The sequence below is a fragment of the Hyperolius riggenbachi genome, chromosome 4 (assembly GCF_040937935.1).
Source record: "Hyperolius riggenbachi isolate aHypRig1 chromosome 4, aHypRig1.pri, whole genome shotgun sequence".
Taxonomy (NCBI): domain Eukaryota; kingdom Metazoa; phylum Chordata; class Amphibia; order Anura; family Hyperoliidae; genus Hyperolius; species Hyperolius riggenbachi.
Genome location: NC_090649.1, coordinates 33,291,649 through 33,303,978, shown reverse-complemented (window position 1 = coordinate 33,303,978; position 12,330 = coordinate 33,291,649). Strand labels below are relative to the sequence as shown.

The window sequence follows — 12,330 nt, the reverse complement described above, 5'->3', positions numbered from 1 at the left end:
ACAATTAATTATTTTAATTTTTATAGGTTACATTTCTGAGGAAAGGAGAAGTTCTTGAATCAACAAAAATTGTACAGTAAATTTGAGTAATTTTTAATCTTAATCTATTGTGACATATGGCAGCCAAGAGGATTCTCTTTTCCAATGAAGAGGAATAATGATTTTCCTGTTACAATATTTAGTATAAATACGAGGTGTGCTCTGTCTGACGCACACATCGGTGAAGAACATTCCTTACTTAGACAAGTGATTATTTTCAGGTATAGTATGCCTCTTACATGATATTTATGGTATTATTGAGCCCTGTTTGAACTTACAATTGATTAAGCAGAGAAAAACTATAATTGTGGCATAGGTGTATATATTTAGTGAAGATTAGTGAACTTTTGGTATTCAGTGCCAGCTCCGGGTCCATTTTTTTTTGAAGGGGGCACAAAGGGGTAACAGTGGCTGGCGAGGCCCATTTGGGTGGTCAAAATCGATCTTCGTATGGCAAGCTTTAGATATTTTTTTGCCTAACTCAGGTAATAAAATTAAAGCTAACAAGTACAGCAATGGTAGAGACCCAATGTAAATATCACAAACAGAACTTAGAGGCTTTTGCGCAGAGTAGATTGTGGTGCTATTATTGAAGTAAAGTTATCTACAGATGTACTTGACTAGTTGGCTGGCATGCTTTAATCCTCACTTACTAGCAAGCTGCTCCTGTGTGGACAGATCACAGACAAATCATTCCAGCCCCCAGCCTGTGTGACAACTCTACAAGCAAGGGGGTGGAGAAGAGGCAGAAGGGAGAGAAACACTTAGGGCTTGATTCACTAAGCTGCGCTGCTACAGCTGTGCATCTTAAAGGGGCACTATGGTTAAAAATTGTAAAATTTAAAATATGTGCAAACAGACAAATAAGAAGTACGTTTCTTCCAAATTAAAATGAGCCATAAATTATGTTTCTCCTATGTTTCTGTCACTTACAGTAGGTAATAGCAATCTGACAGAAGCGACAGGTTTTTGACTAGTCCATCGCTTCATGGGGAATTCTCAGGGATTTATTTATTTTCAAAAGCACTTAGTGAATGACAGTTGCTCTGTACAACTGCCAAAAAACTGTGTAGCGAGCAGGGAAGCTGGCCAGCATCATTGTTTAAATCATTTTTAGGTAATATCTTTATAAAGATAATCCCTTATGAAGAGATGGGCTAGTCCAAAACCTGTCCCTTCTGTCAGATTTCTACTGCCTACTGTAAGTGACAGCAACATAGGAGAAAAGTAATTTATGGCTCATTTTACTCTGGAAAAAACGTATTGCTTATTTGTGTATGTTTGCTCATATTTTAAATTGTAAATTTTTCCCCATAGTGCCCCTTTAATGACTACAGGGAGTGTTATAATTCCCTGCGCACGCTATGCAGCCATAGCGTGCGCAGTCCGACTATGCTGGGCTCAATTAGTTTAAAGACCACTTTGTTACATTTAATGATCGCTCCACTGAGCCTGCCCAGAGCCCGGCGGGTCTAGTGGTTTTAAAGAATGATATTACTGCACTTTGATTGGCCCAATAGCCTGACTGTCAAGTGACTTATTATTATTATTATTACTAAGCTGTTGCAGGGCAGCTTAGTGAATAAATTCCTGTGTGTGTAATTCCTTATCTTAGTAGCTAAGTGGATGCAGACTACTATTTGTCAGCAATATATCACCACACTATTATCCTAATTCAAAACTTCCTGCCTGTAAAATGCAAGCTCTAGTTTATTGGCTAGTTGTAAACCTTTTTTAGACTCCTTTTGACAGACAATGTTAGGACAGACATACAATCAGAAGGAGGTAGAGGGTTTTTTGTTTTTGTTTTTTTCAAATATAAGTGTCATCCAGTACATTGATTACAAGGGATCTTGCAAGGATTGTGATATATTTTTGGCAAATAGATAAGCCCCTCGGTTTACTTAACGCCTACATAGACTCAGGCTGACATGGAGAGATTTTTTACAGATCCTATCCCATTCACTATATGCTGCGGGAGCCTGGAAACAGTTAACTGTATGTTACTGAGCAGGGGGGCACACAGGGGGCACAGTGATTCCCATGGCTGGCCAATGCCCCAGTGTAACGCTGCCCATGTTGGTATTATGTAGTATTAGTTAGGCTCCTAAAAACTAAAACACAGAGATAAGTTAATTGGCTTCCCCTCAAAACTGGAGCTAGACTATGTTGGACATATGGCAGGGATCACATTGTGAGTTCCTCTGAAGGACAGTTAATGACATAACGACCATATTTTTTCGGCATATAAGACGCTCACGGACTATAAGATAGTATAGGTGCCCCCTGTATAGGAAGCCATGTATAGTTGCCCCAGTATAAGTAACCAGTATAGTTGCCCCCAGTATAGGTAGCCAGACATAGGTGCTCCCAGTATAGGTTGGCTAGGTATAGATGCCCCCAGTATTGGTTAGCCAGAATTGTTGCCCCGAGTATAGGTAGCCAGTATAGTTGCCCCCAGTATAGACAGCCAGTATAGTTTTCCCCTGGTATAGTTGCCTCCAGCATAGGCAGCCAGTATAGTTGCCTCCAGTATAGGCAGCCAGTATAGTTGCTCCTAGTCTAAGTAGCCAGTTTAGGCAGCCAGTGTAGGTGCCCCCAGTATAGGCAGCCAGTATATTTGCACCCAGTATAGGCAGCCAGTATAGTTGCACCCAGTATAGGTAGCCAGTATAGTTGCCCCCAGTCTAAGTAGCCAGTATAGGCAGCCATTATAGGGGCCCCCAGTATAGACAGCCAGTATTTTTGCACCCAGTATAGGCAGCCAGTATAGTTGCTCCCAGTATAGATAGCCAGTATAGTTGGCCCCAGTATAAGTAGCCAGTATAGGCAGCCAGTATAGGGGCCCCCAGTATAGGCAGCCAGTATATTTGCCCCTGGTATATGTAGCCAGTGTAGTTGCCCCCAGTATAGGTAGCCAGTATAGTCACCCCCAGTATAGGTTAGCCAGGTAGGTGCTCCCAGTAGGAAGCCAGCCTGCACCCCCCCTCCCCCCCGGTCGGCGCTTGGCTCCTCTATGAGAGTCCCCGGTCTTCCCCTCACTACCAGACCTCAGATCAGCAAGAACAGCAGCACTGCTTTGACAAGGAAACAGGAGAGCTGTTCACCTGGTAATGGTGCATACACAGGAAGTAAGTACTTCCTGTATATGTGCCGCTATGGGAGCTACTCTCCTGTTTCCTCATCTCAGCGGCGCTGCAGGTCACGCTGATCTGAGGTCTATTAGTAAAGGGAGGACTGGGGAATCTCATAGAGGAGGTGGCCACCACCTCAATCATAAGGTAATGAGAGGCAGCTGCAGGGAGGGAGGGGCATGCACCATGCTGATGTCACTTCTCTGCCGCCTGATGCACGCCACTCACAATAATGTTTTATTTTAATTATTGTGTCCTCCTGTGTCCCCATGTGTCATCCTGTGTCCCCTTCTGTCCCTCATATGTCCCCCTTTGTCCTCCTTTACTCCCCCTGTTTGTCCCCCTCTGTCCCTTTTCACTCCTTCTGTGTGTCCCACTTTGTTATCATTTGCCCCGCTGTCCTCTTCTGTCCCCTTCTGTCAATCTTTGCCCCCAGTTTGTCCCTTTCTTTTCCCCTGTGTCCTCCTCTGGTCCCCCCAACATGTGTCTCATCCACTCCCCATTAGTGATGGCCCAGACATCAAATTTTCTGCTCCAAAGGTTCTTGAACGGGCGACCCGCCATAGACTTTAATGAGCAGGCGAATTTTAAAACCTACAGGGACTGTTTCTGGCCACAAAAGTGATGGGAAATGTGTTTCAAGGGGCCTAGCACCTGGACAGGGGCATGCCGGAGGGGGATGCATGGCAAAAGTCCCACCAAAAATTACGGAGTTGATGCAGAAACGTGTTTTAATCTCTAAAGGGCAGAAATCACATTACATTCATAAATTTGTGAAATTAAATGTTTTAACCATTTATGCCGCCTGGACGTGATCCTCACGTCCAGGCAGCTGCTGCGCTGCTGCTGCTGGCTTCGGCGCGCTCCCGCATGCAATCCAGCGTCGCCCTCCGGTAGCCCAGAGATCAATGAATGGGAACATGATTCCCATTCATTGATACAAGTCCCCAGCAGAAAAACCCGATGGCTTCTCAACAGAGGCCACGGTCTTTTCCGTTTCCGTCCTCTTTATGGTTCCTGGAAGCTAGGAGGACTAGGAAAAAAAACTCACTGTTTTACAAATAGGAAAACTACATCTACATACAGTTTTTAACACAATAAACACACATTATTACATTAAAATTAACTGTCTATTTCCCACACCAAAATGTACCCAAATAACATTTTTAATGAAAAAAAAAATTACAATAAAAAAAACAAAACATAAATAGTTACCTAAGGGTCTAAACTTTTTAAATATGCATGTGAAGAGTGTAGATTACGACCATGTTTTAAATTATAAGCTTGTAAATAGTGATGGACGCAAAACTGAAAAAATGCACCTTTATTTCCAAATAAAATATTGGTGCATTTTGTGATAGGGACAAAATTTAAATGTTGTAATAACCAAGATAAATGGGCAAATAAAATACATAGGTTTAATTATGGTAGCATGAATTATTTTAAAGCTATAATGGCCGAAAACGGAGAAATATTTTTTTCCATTTTTTTCTTAATATTCATGTTAAAATGCATTTAGAAAAAAATAATTCTTAGCAAAATGTACCACCCAAAGAAAGCCTAATTAATGGTGGAAAAAACAAGATATAGATCAAGTCATTGTGATTATTAGTGATAAAGTTATTAGCGAATGAATGGGAGGCGAAAATTGCTCTGTTGCATAAGGTGATAAATTCCCTCAGCCTGAAATGGTTAAAACGTCCAGCTTGCATACACGGTGATAAGGTAGTGTAAAGGTTAGGCCCGGTTCTCACGGACAGACGATACGCCTGCAATTAACGCACCTCAAACAACCACAAAGAACTTTAGTGATAATGTCAGGTGAGCCAATCATTGTTTTTGCTAGTTGGCACCTCCAGGACATAAATGTTAGTCCTCACGGCAGCAAACTTTGTGTAGTGGTGTATAGCCACCGCTGTGCTTGTGCACACAATCATGGGAGTGCAGGAGATTGTGGTTTTTCAGCCTCTATGATCAGGCTGAGATAGTTCAATGACAATTATGTGACCAATCATACAATGATTCTGCACTGAGGCCTTAGGGCCTGTTCAGATCACAAATGCGGATGGCCATGCGTGCGGAACGCGTGCGAACCACAACGCGTACGAACGCACGCCATCCGCGTTTGTGTGCGTTGCGTGGCTGATCCCATCACTGAAAAGTGAATGGGACAGCCGCGCGTTTTGTCAAAATCTGCGTGCAGCATGCGTTCCCGGACCGCACAGGTCCGGAACGCATGCAGTGTGAAGTTGTGAACATCAGACAGTGCACTCTATGCACTGTCTGATGTCGTGCGTGTCGGCCACCTGCACGCGTTTCCAAAACGCGACTGGAAACGCGTGCAGTGTGAACAGACCCTTATACAGGGAGCAGTAGTGAACACTAGATGCCAGTAGTGGTGGTGAAGGAATATTGGGTTATGGTCAGTGCACTACTAGGACTAGCAGACCTGTTTCCAACAGTTAACGTGCACTGGACACACAGAGCTGCAATATAATAATAGAAAGTACATAGCTCCCAACTGTCCCGGGACAGTCCCTCTTTGGCAGCCCTGTCCCTCTGTCCCTCTTCATTTGTCCCTCTTTCAGGGCTTTGTCCCTGTTTCTATGTAAATATATATATTTCTCTACTAAAAAATGTGTTTGTTTGACTCTAAACTTTATTCCCATTCTTTAAATTGATATATTACTAATTTCAAAATGTTAATATGAAGGAAAATGAACCAGGATAGAAAGGACCAGTGTGGTTTGAATTATAAAACAACATATTTTTCTTATAAAATCTTTATGGTATGCATGGCTAGGGGTGTGATGGGCGTGATCAGGGGTGTGGCTTAAGTGTCCCTCTTTCTCATCTCAAAAAGTTGGGAGGTATGCAAGTAGAAAAAAAACATCCCTTACAAGGACGATTGATTTATCAAGTCGGTGCACTAATATGACCAGCAGACCTGTCTCCAACAGCTATTGGGTGCACTGGACACACAGAACTGCAGTATAACAATAGCAAGAAAAAGAAAAACAGTCCTTAGAAGGGTGAACTACTAGCACCAAACACTGACTGCACCTGTCTGCAATAGCTAAAGAACACTGAACAGCAATATCACAAGATCAAAACACAGCCTTTAGAAGGGTTCTTGGGGTTATGTATATGGTGAACTGATATTGTAGCAGCAAGAAACTCCACTGAGGACATAAAACGCTTTCCCTTATAGCAGTACAGCTCTGTCCCTAGTCTCCTTCACAGCAGCCACAAGCAGAGTGTATGGCTGCTGTGCTGGCTTTCTGATAGGTGTGGGGGTCCAAAGTGTAGGTACCTACACTCTGACCCCTAGAGCATGGATATAGTGTAGATTAGAGGTGCCTACACTCTATTCCCTATGCTATCAAGGCATTTTGTATTGACCTGAGGAAGCGGGCCATGACCCGTGAAACATGTTGTCAGAGTGCTTACTGAATAGATTTTTCAAAAAGACCTTGCTTTTTCAAAAAGACCTTATACTTTTTGAGAAAATCTATTTTAAAATTTCAAAGGAAAAAGGTGTACTTTTAAAGGGACTCCGAGCAGTGCAGAAACTATGGAAAGATGCATATCATTTTAAAGCTCTCTTTCTCCTCTTTCCAATGATATATAAACCGCTGCCCTACGCCTTTTAGTTTTCGCTATTTTCGCGATTGAAATTGCCGCGGACGCGATTTCAATCGCGAAAATAAAGAAAACTAAAAGGCGTAGGGCAACGATTTAGGTGTCGCCAGAAAGAGGAGAAAGAGAGCTTTAAAATGATATCCATCTTTCCATAGTTACATTGTATTACACAGGCCGACTTTTTCTGTTCAATGGAGCTGCTGACACTGGGGAAAGTGTCGTCCTGTGTAATACAAGTAACTATGGAAAGATGGATATCATTTTAAAGCTCTCTTTCTCCTCTTTCTGGCGACACCTAAATCGTCGCTCTACGCCTTTTAGTTTTCTTTATTTTCGCGATTGAAATCGCGGCCGCGGCAATTTCAATCGCGAAAATAGCGAAAACTAAAAGGTGTAGGGCAGCGGTTTATATATCATTGGAAAGAGGAGAAAGAGAGCTTTAAAATGATATGCATCTTTCCATAGTTTCTGCACTGCTCGGAGTCCCTTTAAATGCGGTAAATGACAGATCGTTAATGAAACAAAACCCGCCCACTTTAGAGGTTAATAGTAAAGCCCCCTTACATGGTAGACTGTGATGGTCCGAAACGGTGGACCGTAGCCACTATGCAGCTTTAATGTTTGTACTTTTTATGATCCAATAAAATAATTTTCTGATTAAAAGAGCTGTGCTGGATCATCTTGGAGAAACCCTTACATGGTAGAAACACCAAATTTGCAGGATATGTTAAAAAGATAGTGGGAAAAAATATTATTTTCATATTTAACCACTTTACCCCTATGCGTACGTATTTTTCCGTCCCTTTTTCCATCCTTTCACCACCAGGGAAGGAGAAATCCGTACTTTCCGCGCTCCCGCTCGCTCTAGCGCACACTCCCACTCGTAAACACGCCGCCGGCCGCTTGCCCGGAGATTAATGAATGGGAAAATCCATTCCCATTCGTTGATCTAAGCCCCGCAATGATCCGCTGCTTCTCCGATAAGGAGCGCGATCATTGTGAAAAAAAAAAACTTTGCCAGCCTCCTAGTACTTCCTGCAAGCGTCCGGAAGGACGCTTGCAGGTCGCATTAAACAAAAAGTTACCGTTGCCATCTTGTGTCCAAATAGTAAAACTACACCCTAAAGCATTTTTCACATACAAATAAATTAGTTTTACACAAAAAATTAACTCCTTACCTCCCACACTCCCCAATTTTTTTTTTTTTTAGTAATTAAAAAAAAATTACAATTAAAAAAAATACATAAATAGTTACCTTAGGGACTGAACTTTTTAAATATTTATGTCAAGAGGGTATAACACTGTTACTTTATAAACTATGGGCTTGTAATTAGGGATGGACGCAAAACTGAAAAAAATGCACCTTTATTTCCAATTAAAATATTGGCGCCAAACATTGTGATAGGGACATAATTTAAACGGTTTTATAACCGGGACAAATGGGCAAATACATTGCATGGGTTTTAATTACAGTAGCATGCATTATTTAAAAACTATAAAGGCCGAAAACTGAAAAATAATAAATTTTTTCCCACATTTTTTCCTATTTTCCCATTAAAACACATTTAGAATAAAATAATTCTTGGCATAATGTCCCATCTAAAGAAAGCCTAATTGGTGGCGAAAAAAACAAGATATAGTTCATTTCATTGCGATAAGTAATAATAAAGTTATAGATGAATGAATGGAAGGAGCGCTGAAAGGTGAAAATTGCTCTGGTGGTCAAGGGGTAAAACCCCTCAGTTGGGAAGTGGTTAAAAAAAATATTTTTTTTTAATGTGCAGAGTGTGGGAATTTTAAAAAAAAAATGACATAGGGTCCCCCCTACCCAGCATATTTAACGTCTTGTCAACCATGAAGGCTGGAATTGCCAGAATGCGGAGCCCCGGCTGACTGGGGCTTCGCACCCTGAGCTATACCAGCCTGCATGGTCCATGGTATGGGGGGGGGGCTCTTGGGGAGACGGACAGCCAAGCCTTCCCCTTTCCCCTGAGCCCTTATCCAATCCAGGAACAAAGGGCTCTTTCCCACCTCCGGTGCCCCAGGACCCCCAGATGCCCACCCTCCTCCCAGGAGAAATGTGTATAGGGATACAAAGTACCCATTTCCAGAAAGGGTTAAATGAAATAAAAACACAACAACGAAAAAAGTCCTTAATTAATCTTAATTAAACAGAAATACTTACCTGTACCTTTAAGAAAATGTTCCTACGCCAATATCCTCGGAAAAGGTCCCACGCCAATATCCTCTAACTTGCGACATTGATTAAAGATCTCCGATGACCCACGCAACTGCCACCTCACACCGCCGGTCCCCCGCGCAGCTCTAGTGTGGAGCAGAAGGATGATTTGTGATTTGTGATTACATGCAGTTATTCGACTCAAAACCGAACTCCAGCCGGATATCTGTTTTTCTATTCGTGATCATGATCACGAGTTAATTTGAAAGTGGACGGAGTCAAATTCGTGATCACTCGAATCGTGATTGGGGGTATCCGAGCAACCCTGCTAGTGAGGATATGTACAGGAGAGAGAGACTGTGGAGAGCTTTGTAGGTTAGGGTTAAGAGTTGGAACTGGACCCTCTGGTTAATTGGTAGCCAATAAAGAGTTTGACAGAGAGGGGCAGCAGAGGAAGAATGAGAACGAAGACAAATGAGACGAGCAGCTGAGTTCAGTACAGATTGAAGCAGTACAAGTCTGTTATTTTATAGACCACAAAGTAGTATGTTACAATAGTCCAGAAGAGATAATATAAGAGCATGTATTAACTTTTTAGTAGCGTCCTGAGTGAGAAAAGGTCGAATGCGAGATATGTTTTTGAGTTGGAGATGGCAGGAGATGGTTAGGGAGTGAATGTGAGGAATGAAGGAGAGAGAGGAGTCAAACTATTTTTTGTTTTCAAAAGCTACAAGGTTGGTTATAAAAAAAACATTTTTTTCATATTCCCACTGGTGACCCGGACATACATAGCACATCTAATAGCATGCAACGAACCAAAAACCTGCCTTGGTACGATATTGCAATCATTTTAAAAGGTGTGGGAAAGCACAGTTTTGTTCGTCAGGTGATAACAAATACTTTATTTTTCCAGGCTGACTGTCAAGACTGCAGAGGAGACCATGAAGAAAAGAAGCATCTCTCTGCCCATTCTTATCCTCCTATTGGTGTCGGCGGATGCACGTGAGATCCATTTAATTTTTTCCCAAATGCCTTTAATATCTTATTTATAAATTAGTGTATGCTAAAAGATAACAAAACCTGCAGCTAGCACACAGTAACCAGTAAGAAAATCCAGAAGATCCGCACGCTCGTTGAAGGATAAAGTGGTGTTTATTCACATAGCATGCCAGATGTCCATTCACATAACCAACGACCGTTTCAGGGCCACGGCAGGTCCATTTTGTCAAGGTTTCAAACAGAATGGTAACACAAACTAAATGTGCATGACAGGCATATAAGTGAAACATCTCATACCAAAACACCCGTTCCAATTTCCAAGCTACCGCCAACACACTATGCTCATTTTCATATGTAAAAATAATGTCCATACAATGCATATTAACTCAATGTGAACTGAAATACAGTTGCTAATTAGCATAATTAATTGTACCTTAGATCACCACAAGTGCCCATATGTCCCTTCACCAGGTACAGAGCAAGAAGAGAACATTGCCGCAAAGTTTGCTAGGGTGGAATAATTGGGTGGAAGTCCCGCCTCCTAACTCCCACCAGAGGCTCTGTCCATCCACCATGAGCCCACTGCTCAATGGTTGGAGCTGCTGCTACTCATCACTACTATACTGCCCATCGTGATCAGCAAGGAGTGACGTAATCATGTAGGGTAGGTGTTACTGGGCAACCGCACGCTCAGGAGGGTCATGTGTGTCACACTCGCTGTTATGGAGGATTGTGCACCAATGTAGCATTGCCACAAAGTTTGCCAGGTGCAACCCTTGGGCAGAAGTCTGGCCTCCTAACTCGTGGTGGTGGCTCTGTCCATCCAGCGTGAGCCAGATGCTTACTGGTTGGGGCTGCCACTACTCGTCGTTACAATGCCGCTCATCGTCAGAGAGTGACATAATCGCTTAGGGTAGGCATTACTGGGCAACAGCACACTCCCCAGGGTCATGTATGTCATGCTTGCTGCCATAGGCGGACTGTGCACTAGGGTAGCATTGCTAGGAAACCATTGGGTCTGTCATAGGCTCCAACTGAAGCATCATGTGCTGTGGTGACCATCGCCACAGTACAGATGACATGTTGGGCCTGCAAGGAGCTATGCACTCCCTTGCACAACCTAGTAGCACATCCAGCACAAAGTGTATGGCTGCGGCTTGTGTGGCTGGGGCAACAAGTAAGGTGGCACTGTGGCATCCAACCCTAATACGCAACTTGGCATATGGCAGACACCAAAAAAAAAAGGAAAATGCGTGAGGAGATACTACTTACTTTACTGCCAGAAAGTATGAAAAAATAAAGAGCACCACATGTGACACCCTGTGAGGACAAAAACAGAGAAAGTTAGTAAAGAGCCTTAAGATAGTTAAAAACCATGTAATGCAAAATTTGCAAACTATGCACAAAGCATACAATTGTGGCATTAAAAAACAATCAATACTTAGAAGGCAGAAAACAAGACAATCCATTATGGCTATTGAGACCAAAGGGGTCAAGGTAGCCATAGACCTGAGGATTATGGGCAGATTTTACAGAGACAAATTTATCTCTAATCAAATCTGATTTGTCTCTTGTCGAAGCTGCCCATATACTACAGGCCAATTCCTGTCCGATTTCAGCGTGAAATCTTCAGGGAATCGGCTGTGCCCGCCACGTCCACCCCGCTGCTGCCCCTCAATGTATAAATGTGACCCCCCCCCCCCAGTGTGTGCATTTATACATTACCTGTCCTGTAGCAGCCGCCACGGAGTGACCTTCCATCTTGCCAGGTTCTAACAGCCGCCTACACGCCGCTAGCGTGTATGAGTGTATGTGGAACCCGGCGAGATGGATGGACATCGTGTGGAGACTGACACCGGACAGTTAATGTATAAATGCACATGGGGGGAGGGGGGTCACATTTATAAATTGTGGCAACAGCGGTAGGGGGTTTTCATCGTTTCGTCGCTCATTCCAAAATCGTCCGCCTACCACCGCGCACCCAACCAACTTTGGCCCAACATCTTGTAGCATGCATGATCGATAAAGCGACCAATTCCCGTCCCCAGTTGCCTGATGTATGGCTACCTTAACAGTATTAGGGTGTAGATCCAAAATGCTTATCTCTTTAGAAGCAGACGTTCACGGTCACCACCCTTCTTAAGCTGTGAACCTGGCATAGTGATCACCATAGCAACCATAGCGACTTCTATGGGGCCCATAGCCACGAGTAGGCCCACCAGTCCTTGCTGCCTGTGTTCTTTTTGTTTTGTTTTATTTTATTTGTTTCTTAAATATGGCCCCTGGGTTGGTAATTTCCATAAGTAAACACACCATCCAAAGCTTATTGCAGACAGG

General features: G+C 43.0%; 1 protein-coding gene across 1 annotated transcript in view; it reads left to right on the top strand.

The window, feature by feature from the left end:
• Window positions 1–230: 230 nt before the first annotated feature.
• The window catches only part of LOC137571158 (fucolectin-like), a 74,347-nt gene continuing 62,247 nt past the window's right edge, over window positions 231–12,330 (top strand). The window contains exons 1-2 of the mRNA XM_068279936.1: window positions 231–260; window positions 9,908–9,996. Coding sequence (XP_068136037.1) covers window positions 9,936–9,996 — 61 coding nt within the window. The 5' untranslated portion in view covers window positions 231–260; window positions 9,908–9,935. The remainder of the gene's footprint in view (window positions 261–9,907; window positions 9,997–12,330) is intronic.